This window comes from Microtus oregoni, unplaced genomic scaffold (genome assembly GCF_018167655.1).
Source record: "Microtus oregoni isolate MIOR12 unplaced genomic scaffold, Mior012 000001F_ref0000356, whole genome shotgun sequence".
Lineage (NCBI taxonomy): Eukaryota > Metazoa > Chordata > Mammalia > Rodentia > Cricetidae > Microtus > Microtus oregoni.
The window spans coordinates 54,294,142-54,305,002 of record NW_024543060.1 but is presented as its reverse complement, the minus strand read 5'-3'; the positions used below and the strand labels follow the sequence as shown (position 1 = coordinate 54,305,002).

Sequence of the window (10,861 nt, the reverse complement as noted above, 5' to 3'; positions counted from 1 at the left end):
TCTAGACACCCCACCATCCACTCATCTTCGCTTGCGCGTGTGTGCGTGCGTGTGTGGCAGGGTCTCTATTATGTAGCTCTGACTATCCTGGGACTACGTAGACCAGGATAGCCTTAAACTCAAGAGACCCACCTGCCTCTGCCTCCTGAGTGCTGGAATTTCACCCACCTCTGTTTGAATAGGCGCACGGGTGAACTTGTGAAAGTTTCCTTGAAAATGACATGATTCTTGCTAACCAGTATTTCAGTTTTCAGCTCACCTTTAATAAGGTGTACTGCCTTCAAAGTAGTTACCCAAATACTAGCTGTGCTTTCTCTACCTGGAGGAGCACCGAAATGTGGTCTGTGCCCAATAGTCAGGAGCGCGGTGGAGCAGGGGTCCCCATCACCCTGTTCTTTCACGTCTCTGTACAGGGGTTACACCTGAATTGGGAACCTCAAAGCGTATCCACCAGGCTAGAGGACACACAGGGACAGGAGCTGGGATCTGAGGACCCAGACCAGGGAATAATTTCACGGTCATGTTTTGTCTTGAGGGTGGGAGTAGTTAGTGGAAACTGAACCCAAGACTTCGTATATGCTAGGCACACTGTCACCAAGCTACACCTCCTCACTCTGTTTAACTGACTCTGCTGTTTTTTTTTTTTTTTTTTTTTTTTTTTTTTTGAGACAGGGTTTCTCTGTAGCTTTGGTGCCTGTTCTGGAACTAGCTCTTGTAGACCAGGCTGACCTCGAACTCACAGAGATCCGCCTGCCTCTGCCTCCCGAGTGCTGGGATTAAAGGCGTGCGCCACCACCGCCCGGCTCTGTTGGGTTTTGATACAGATTTCTGATTTAAATAATATTATCTTAAGAAAGACATAGTGGTCCAGACCATAATAGCTGCCCCAGAGGCTGAGGCAGTCAGGCTGAATTCAATGCCAACTTGGATTACAATGAGTTCCAAGTCCAGCCTACACAATTTAATGAGACCCTGTGTCAAAACGGAAAGTAACAGAACAAAAAAGTAGCTGTGGCTCAGATCACTTTCCCCGTGTGCGCCAAGCCCTGGGCCAGTCAGTCTCCAGTAAGACACATCTGCGTGCAAGTTATTTTGGTAACAGGTTTTCAGAAAACAGCTCATTTCCTTTAAAAACTTCCCAGGGAAAGGGTGTCTGCATTTCGAACCACCCCAACCCGATTGCAAACCAAGTCTGCGCTTACAAATTTAATTGTTTTTGTCTTTCTAAGATGGGTCTCACTTATAGTCCAGGCTTGTCTTGACTTTCCTCCCAAGAGCTGGGATTACAGGCATCAGCTACCACACCTGGCTTAGTCTTCTCTACTTTAAATGTGCTATACCAAACCACTTCCTGAACTATTAATATATGCTTTCCAGATATTCACGCTATTTTCAAATTTTGAAGTGATTAAAAACTACAAATACTATTGATATTAAAATATAGAATAAGTTTGGCACCAAGAAACGGCATCAAGATGCCCGTGTGTCTCTTCAGTCTGTTAGATCTCAAGCCTTCACCATGTGCCAAGCCCCACAAGGTCTCACCAGGTGATGCAATCGCCATGGGAAACGCACAGCATCCAGGAACCCGCGCACCAGAGCTGCTGCTTGGTTTTTCCGTTTGAGCTTTATCCTTATTCATCTACTTATCTATTTTCGAGACAGTGTCTCTTGCTGTGTAGCCCTGCTGGCCTAGAATTCAGAGATCCCCCTGCCTCTGTCTCCTGATCCTGAGTGCTGGGATCTCTTAATTCTTGCAATGAGTTAGCATAAATTTACTTCCATAGGTGGTATTTCTACTTCAAACTGATTGTATGAATTTTTCTTTCTGGTCTAGAAGGCAGTGTGCAGTGCGGCTAACAGCGAGCAATCGTCCTCTCAGCAGACTTACGCACTTATGCCCGTATCTCTGGAATGTTTTTCTTGATGTATCCATGAAAAGTCTCTCTCTCTTTCTCTCCCTCTGTGTGTGTTTGCATGTGTGTGTACACATAAGTGAGCTGGATGTTGCGAAATATAAAACTTAATTTCATAAAACTGCTCAAATCCCTACAGTTCTGGTAAGGGCTGTAGCAGGTGGCTGAAACACCTCCCCCAACCATTTATTTCCTATTTTGTGCTAGACTCTGAGGATACAGGAGCGGACTTTCCCAACAAGCAGATCCTGGCTTCAGAGAGCTCATGTCCTAGAGAAGGCCAGCATGAAGCAGACGGCTGCTGTAAAGCGATAAGACAACCAGTGCGTTCGAAGGGTCCGGAGGCCTGGAGCTACGCGGGCTAGGAATGGCAAGGCTTCCAGGTGATGTTGCGTGGAATGCGCTTTTACTGAGTGGGAAACAAGATGTGGCCCCTCCTCCAGTGCTGTGTGGAAGATGGACCTGGTAAAGAGATACCCAGGAGCAGGAGACCGTGGAGCTGGGCCAGCAGTGAGGAAGAGGATGGGATGGATCCAAACAGCAGCCTTCAGTGATGAGGTGAGGTTCACACGGGCCATACCCAGGCGCTGTGTCTAGTGAGCAGCCTGGCACGCATCTGGGACTCAGGCTAAAGACTAGGATGGCATATGGGGCGTCATCTTAACAGGACTGCGGCACCGGGTGCAGGGAGGGCAAGGACACTGGCATGGGAGACAGAGGCCACCCCATGTGTTCCGCTCCGTACACATATTTCCTCTCTTTTCCCCTTAGAACACCGGAAGAGTAGACGTCCTTAGTTCTGTTATCTAGAAATTTCTTCCTTTGGGAAGAACCGCTTATGCGTAGTACCAGGTCTTTACAAATGGCACCATGGGAAGGTCGTACATCGTGGGTAACCAGGAAGTGTCCATCCATTTGGGTTTCTGTGTACAAAAATTAACTTTTTTTTTTCCTTCTAGGGACGTCTGTTTTGCCTCTCAAGTTTCTTACAGATTTCCGGGACTACGTCTGGATGGCGTGTATGTGGGCGGCTCTTGCGAGGCAGCGGCCACCATTTGTCCAGACTGAAGATCACCTTTGTCACCGCTGAGCTTGGAAACACCCAGTTTTCTTCCTCTTGGGGAAAACAGTGGAGTTTATCCCACTGCGGTCTCACAAGAGGGACAGTTGCCCTAACCTGGAGTAACCAATCCCTGATTCTAGGCGGTGATGGGGCTTGAGTTTCACAGTTTACTTTATTTGAAAAATATGTTCCAAAGAATCACGAAGAATAGGAACAAACTAGGCTTTGTTGCCGCCGAGCGGTTTGGCCTTAGTTTGTACAGAGGAATCGTCGGGCATGAAGGCTCTGATACGAGGATGGAATCCAGACGCCCTCGCAACGGGAGGTGAAAATCCTGTTTAAGAGCGCTGAAGGTCTGGGATTTCCTTGGAATAGTCAGCTTTGTGAGGTGTGGGTCATGTCCAGGGACTGTCACCTGAGCAGGAACACAAACAACTGCATGAGAAATTTCGGATGCGTGGGGCCAACGCTCAAGACCCGATCTGCACCACTAGGGTGACGCCTGCCAGGTCTGGGTGAGCGGGGTGGTGCCTGGTGAGTCTGACCAGTGTCTGCTGATGCCAAGAATTACAAAATAAAGCCAGGACAGATACAGGGTCAGCATCTGGGTCAGCATCTGGCGATGCAAGGGAGGAGAAAGGAGGAAGCAGGGGCTCATTCTGCCATAGTCATTTTCCCAGAGTGCGAGGTAAAGATGGCTTCCTTTGTACCAAGCCTATACTAGTATCCTTATTGGGTATCACGACTGTAAGCACTCTGCCCAACTTGCTACCCTTCGCTTTGCCGTTGACCTAAGTGTACAGTTCTACTCCTTTTTTGTATGCATGGGTATTTTGCATGCACCACTTGCATGCAGTGCTCACAAAGATCAGAAGAGGGCATCAGACCTCCTAGGGTTGGAGTTACATACAGATGGTCATGAACTGCTGCCTGTGGGTTCTGGGGCTTCAGCGGTGGGCGGGGATTGGGGTGGAGGTGGGGGTGCTTCTTAACTGCTGAGTCCCTCCGCTGCTTTCTTCAAAACAAACAAACAAACAAACAAACAAAAAAAGCCTTGAGGTGTTCTAGCTTTGTTCTTGTATATCTTCAGCTAGATTGTGATTGCATTGTATTTTGAGGCCCTGTCTGGTGTAGAACTTACGGTGTAGACCAGGTTGGCCATGAACTGAGAATCCACCTGCCTCTGCGTCCCGAGTGCTGGGATTAAAAGCTTTCTTTTGAGTCCCTTATGCTTCCTAGAAACCAATCTCTTAACAATTAAGTTTGCAGACCCTTTCTCCCCGTTCTAAAGGCTGTCCCCGAATCTGCTGACTGGCTCCTTTGCCATGCTTCTTAGTTTATCTCCTTGTCTATCTTAATTTTGTATCTTTGGGGCCCTATCTAAAAAACTTCCGAGACATATATATTGAGCCACGGCTGCGGCCAGAGTCCAGGTTGGACTACCAGTTCCTACACCTAAATGGTGTCTGAAGGCAACAGCAGAATGGCAAGAGTTTGAAGTGACAGCCTTCTTCAGAGCAGCTCCCTGGACTGGCTCTGAAGCTTGTGATTCTTCATTCATGGTCTCCTGGCTCACTGATGCTCGCTGGCTCTTCCCTGTCTCCCTCACACAGTGCTGGTTCTCCTGCAGGCCTTGGGGTGGGGGTGGAGGCAGGGCGAAGATGCCAGGCGCTTCCTCTCTTCTTTCCTCTGGGTTCCTTTCCAACCATCCCTGTAATTCCTTTGCTAACCTGAGTTCTCCATCACTCCTTCTGACAATATAGCATCTCAGCATCTCCTTTGCTGCCCTGGCCTCTCTGGCAGGGCCACCTGGCTCACCCTGGCTTGCTTCTAGTCTGAATAATGAGATTGATGTGTTTGTTAGAATAGCCATTTCGAGCTGGCAGGTTCACCTTGCAAGCCCAACAACCTGACTCAGTTCAATCTCTGGAACGTTTGCTGAAAGGAGCAAACAGACTCCCTTTCCCCAATGCTGCCTTCTGACCACTGCACGTCTGTTATGGCACACACGCGTGCACATGAAAAATTGAAAGAAAAATAGTACTTGGCTTCTATTAAGAATTATTTGCCAGTTAGGAAAACATGACTTTTCTTCCTGGTTTGCTCCTATCATTCTCTACTCCTTTCCCATCTCAGGTCTTATGCTGTCTCTTCTTTCTGCCTTCCTGAGCCCACAGTTAGATTTCCCCCTACTCTGGGCCGTCCCAGGTGAGCAGTGTGTACTCCGTGTGTTTTCACAGTAGCTGGCCCTGCACACTTACGTTGATGATGTAGGACCCCGCACACTTACGTTGATGATGTAGGACCCCGCACACTTATGTTGATGACGTAGGACCCCGCACACTTATGTTGATGATGTAGGACCCCGCACACTTACGTTGATGATGTAGGACCCCGCACACTTACGTTGATGACGTAGGACCCCGGCAAGAGAAGCAGGTAGTATTCTCCAAGTTTGTTGGTTCGAAACGGGCAGATGTGTTTCCTGTCTTGGACTTCCACGATTACATTCGGCAATGGATTTCTACTCTGATCAAACACTTGACCCTTTATACCTGCAAGACAAAAGGAAAACTCAATATGAATACCAGATTTGGGGCCAGGGAGATGGCTCTGTGGGTAAAAGTGCTTGATGGGCAAAACTGAAGACCCGAGTTCAATCCTTGGGTCCCACAGTGGAGAGATAGAAGAGACCCCCTAAAAAGCTGTCCACTGGCCTCCGCATGCATCCTGGCACAATACTAATAAACGTTAAGAATTTAAAAGTAAATAAAATCTTTTATGGCTCATGGAAGAAGTGTCATCTTTAGTGATTTAGAAACATATTCCTAGTATTCATCTGTACTAACAGTGCTAAAGACAGGAGAGTAATTTTGATGCCTGTAAGTCACAGTTGCGCTACAAGCCTGGTTTGTGGCTATTCAGTCATCATCAGAGTGGAAGACCGGAAGCGAGAAGAACCCACTCCTGTCCTTTCACGCAGTTTACTCCATCAGACTGTGCTGACACATGATGGTGGCGAACCCCACCAAATCCCAAACAAAGCTCCTCACTCACAAGCTAGTTGCCAACACATAAGGACTTCGAAGGCTTGTCTTCACACCAGCAAACTGAGTGGCAGCAAAACTGTACCTGCACTGTGGCTGGAGTCCTGGAAGTGACTGAGGGGCTCTTATTTTTGGTAAGAGCAGCCAGCATTTATTGAGCAATTACTATATTCCAGGGTATACACCAGGGGCTCTGGGTACATGTTCAACAGATCTTCACACCAACGCCGCAGCATGGCAATGCTATGACCAGAATTTCACAGGGCCAAAGGAGGAACCAAGGGGTAAAATTCTTGCCTATCATTAGGCATCATAACCATGGCCACATAGCATGAGAAGCGATTGCCAAGACAAAAACAAAACGAAATATTTATTGCAAATGTGAAGAATAAGCCGCTCTGAGTGACTAAAGTAACTTCCTTTGGGGGGAGGTCCAAGGAATCAAATTCATGCCCCAAATAACCTCGTTAATCTTATAGCCAACTAAGTAGCATAGCCAGATCTTGGATGCCAGTCTCTGGAATCTCCATGAAACCCGTTATGCCCACTTCAAGACTTCAATGCCCACCCCCCCCCCCCCCCAGAGCCTCCTGTATCCCAGGAAATCCTCTTCCTTGAACTACACTAGACACATATTGCAGTTTGTCCCTCCAGTGACAAACCAGGGCACCTTAAAGTGAAGTCATTTATGTGTAAGACACAGATGAAAAGCCACCATGCTAAGCCCTCAGGCTATCTCCAAATAGCTACACTCAACCATTATTTGTCTTGGAAGAAAAACATCAGGCACACATTAAACAGCATCCTTTAGAAAAGATCGAGGGGAAAGATGGAGGCTTTGACATTTAGCAAAAGAGTCCTTATCTTGATCACTAAGCAAACTTCTGACCCAGATGGCCTTCTGGTACCTTTCCTGTCCAGTTCCTAACTCATTTCCCAGGGAAGGGGTTATCAAAGGCCGCGTTTCCTTCCCATGGTGCCTGTGGAGGGCAGCTCCGCAAACCTATTTTCACATGACTTTCCCCTCTTTGCCTTTTTATTCAGAGTCCCTTATATTTGTTCTTACTATTTACTCAGGGCGCTGAAGTTGAAAACTGAAGAGAGGCCAGTGGACCCAAAGGTTCAGAAAGACTTATGATGACAGGAGAGGGGAAAGCCAACAGTTGAAAAAGCAAAACGAAACAAAACAAAAAACCAAAAAACCACACCAGCTAGTAAGCAAAGATAACAAATCCTGTTGTCAAACCTGAAGACAGTAGGAGGGGGCAAGTTTTGCTCGGAGACACACAGCCTCCTGAGTTCTCCACGGTAGAAACTGGAATTGGGTCATTATTCAGAGTGGATGGCAGAAGAGTCCCCAGAAGAGTGTTCCTTCAAGCCTGCTGATCATGGGGCAGGCACCCTGTTCTGGATCCAACCTGATTCTGAAGCTTAGATACCTTTCCAATTCCTTAGAGCCAAACTGCTTAGTTTTTGGGGGTGGAGTACTAGGGGGTGCAGGAGGGGGGTCGTGATCCACCTTAGAGTCTGGAGAGGGCCAGGCCTGCTGCTGGCCACACTGAAATCCAGACTTAACGCCTGAGCTACTGCGGTCCGGTCTTAGCATCATTAGTTATCTTTCTAAGCCCACACCAAGTACATCATCTATAGCCCCACAATACCACGGAGCCCCGGCCACACTGAGGTCTCCTGTGAGTCCCAGCAGCCCCTCTGGAGCCACAGAACAGGCTGGCACGAAGCAGGGCAGATGTGTTATTCTCAGCCGACCACACTGACGTCTAGTGCTTCCTCGAGCCCTCAAACAGTGTGGCGTCTCCATTGGCTCCTGTGGCCAGGCTTGTGCTAGAGCAGAGGCTTCCAGATGAGACATCAGAAGCCTCCTAGCACACCGTGGAAAAACCCAGTGTGACAAAGCCCAGGGGGTGCCAGCGTCACCTACAAACGAAAGTGCAAAAGGTGCTTTGACCTCAGGCAGGGCACTATTAGGGGCTGAGACTTTCTAAGTAACAACAACTACACATCAGTAATTTGAAAGTTTCATTTTTTTAAAATCAGAAAAAAATTCTGAAAATCAGAAAAAAACATTACTCTCTTAAGCCCCTAGGGGGCAGGGTTGATTTGTTAATAAACATACTGTTCCGTGAGTTCACATCTGATTACTGGGACACGAAGATAGACAAATATTCTTGATACAATCCAATTAAATGGGCTTCTATTATTACTTCTGCACTAATACTAACAATACCGATGCTACAATTTGCGTGGTATTTATCGGGCTGCCTAGCTCCTTCACGGTCATAGGCAGGCAAATCCCGCCCCGATTCAGCACTCTGTGAGTCACCCAGACAGCCAGTCTGCAGGGAAAGCAGCGAGGTGTGAGCCATATCATGTTCTGTTAATTTCCCCAAGGATGCTGACGGAGGGTGATCTCACAGGAGTTCAGAGTAACATACTAAAGCATCAGTGTTGGGAGAGCTACGAGGGAGGGAATGATCACAGGACTCATGGGGAAAGGCCAGGGAAACCGAAAAGTCAGAATAACAGCAGAGGACCCAACAGAGCCAGTGTATAAAAGGGAGGAGGAAGAGCCAATAAACGTGCTTGTAATGTTGTGCAGATGCTGGTAAGATTGGGTCTTATTTTAAAGATTTTTACATTTATTTATTTGATGTCAGAGGCACTTGTGTGCATGGGTGTGTGGAGGTCAGAGGACAATCTGCAGGGGTCAGTTCCAGGCTGATCTCAGGTCATTGGGCATGGTGCAGACCCGTTGACCTGCTGAGCCATCTGGAGGGCTAAACTAGGCTTCTGATTGGAGATGTTGTGAGAATATGATCTTGCTTTCCTGCTCTTTTGCCAGATTTACATATTAGTCCATGTGTAAAGTTAGGGGTACTCTGGGCTTTTACACCCTCAAATCAAGTGACCATGACTCATCCTGTTTTATGAACAGCAAGGCACAGCATCTCCTGCACAGCGCAGATAATATGCATGTAGGGAGATCAAACGCTTAGTCCAGTACTGAAAATAAAGCCCTGCCACAGGTCCCCAGGAGGTTTTGTGTATGCTTGATGCAAAGATTGTACGCATGCCGTGTGTATTAACAAGTAGTAGGAGACACAAACCTAGGTGCACCTGTCTTATATATTCAATCAAAGAGGCTCTGTTATCATTCCAGAACAGCGGCAGCTTCTCTTCTCGAGGGTATTTGCAGCACGACAGCTCCAACGTGATTTCAAAACACTGGGCCCAGATGTAGTTGTAATCTTGCATTCCACCTAGAAGCAAGCACACCTCATTTGTGTTAGGGTCGCACGCTGGAGGGGGGCCAAGCGTCGCGTGCCCAGGAGATGCCAACTGTTTTCAATGATGCACCACCATCAAGTGACCCCTTTTTCATCTTCGGAAAGCCTACATTTCACACATTCTCAGTCCCACCAGTATTGGAGAAGCTCAGTTTCAACAAAATGGTGGGGAGGTGGAGAGATGGCTGGCTGCGTGTGGCGGGGGTGGGGTGGGGTGGGAAGAGCACTGTCTGAAATTACAGAGGACCCAGGTTTGGTTCCCAGCACCCATACAGGAGCTTAGGGCCCTCTGTAACTCCAGCTTCAGGGGAGCTGACGCCCTCTTCTGGCCTGTGTGGCGTAGCGCACATGTGGTTCACAGACACATGCAGGGGGAACATTCACACAGAAAATGGATAGATAAATAAATAAATGTAAACATAAAAAAAGAAAACCTCACAAAGAAAATGTCAAAATGTCAAGTAATCTATGTACACCCAGATTCTAGTAACAAAGAATTTCTCTGTCCTTTCAATTTCCTTTTTTTTTAACCTTATGGATTTTTTTATTTCTCTCTGAATCCATTTACACACACACACACACACACACACACACTTGCAAAAAACTTGCATCAAGTTTGGAAGTTTCCACACATCTGGACGTCTGTCTGGACAGTTATGGTGATCAGGAAGGGCAGCTGTGCCACAGAACAGAAGGTCCTTTATAGCGATGAAGGGGAAGTACCAGCACTATGCTGGCGGCCTGAGGTGGGGGGAACTGGTCTCAAACGGCAGAATGAATTTTAGGGTGCCTCCATGTCTGGCTGGGCCCACTGCCTGAACCATCAGTTGTGGTCTATGCTTATTGACTTCATCTGGAAAACTGGCAGTGGGCCACCCAGACACAAAAGTACCAGTTTGTGCTAGACTGCTCAACAGCCCTGCACCCCAGTGACAGCTGGGGAAGGCGCCTGTGCAGAAATGCATACTGCAGCTTGCTACTGTCTGGGAGGAAAGGCCGCTCATCTCTAGCTAGAGCTCACACCTCGTGTCCTCCCTCCCTGCATCTCTCCTTTGTTTTTCAGTAGCTAGACTAGTCCCAGTTTCTATACCCCCTGGGCTTCTGTTGACATTACTCTTTCTGGTACGTATGAGTTAAGTCATACAGTGCAGGCCTGTAAATCGCAGCTACTTGGGAGGCTGAGGCAGAAGATTTGAAAGTTCAAAGCCAGCCTATGCAATTTAGGAAGCCCTGTCTCAAAGAATGACAAAACACTTCAAATTTGCACTTGTGCATGCAAAGCTCTAGCTTCAATCACCAGTACTGCCAAGAAGACCAAACAGCAAAGGAACAGCCCTCCTTCTGAGTCCCCTTCCTCCCTCCGTCATCGCCCCTCCTTTGTGTGGCCATCTTATTCAAGGGTGGGGAAACCGGAACCCCACTCCCTGGTCCTGCCTGAGGAGCATTTCCTCACCATCTCCAGCTTCATTTATAAAAGTTGGAAGGGGACGAGCCACGTGGGTTCCACTACCCCATGGTTGTAATCAGTGG

General features: G+C 47.8%; 1 protein-coding gene across 2 annotated transcripts in view; it reads right to left on the bottom strand.

The window, feature by feature from the left end:
- Positions 1 to 683: 683 nt before the first annotated feature.
- Positions 684 to 10,861, bottom strand: part of Cpm (carboxypeptidase M) — a 52,289-nt gene continuing 42,111 nt past the window's right edge. For both annotated transcript variants that reach the window (XM_041667304.1, XM_041667311.1), the window contains exons 7-9: positions 9,152 to 9,304; positions 5,386 to 5,534; positions 684 to 3,394 (exon numbers count right to left, since the gene is read on the bottom strand). In XM_041667304.1, the coding sequence (XP_041523238.1) occupies positions 3,152 to 3,394; positions 5,386 to 5,534; positions 9,152 to 9,304 (545 nt within the window). In that variant the 3' untranslated portion in view covers positions 684 to 3,151. The remainder of the gene's footprint in view (positions 3,395 to 5,385; positions 5,535 to 9,151; positions 9,305 to 10,861) is intronic.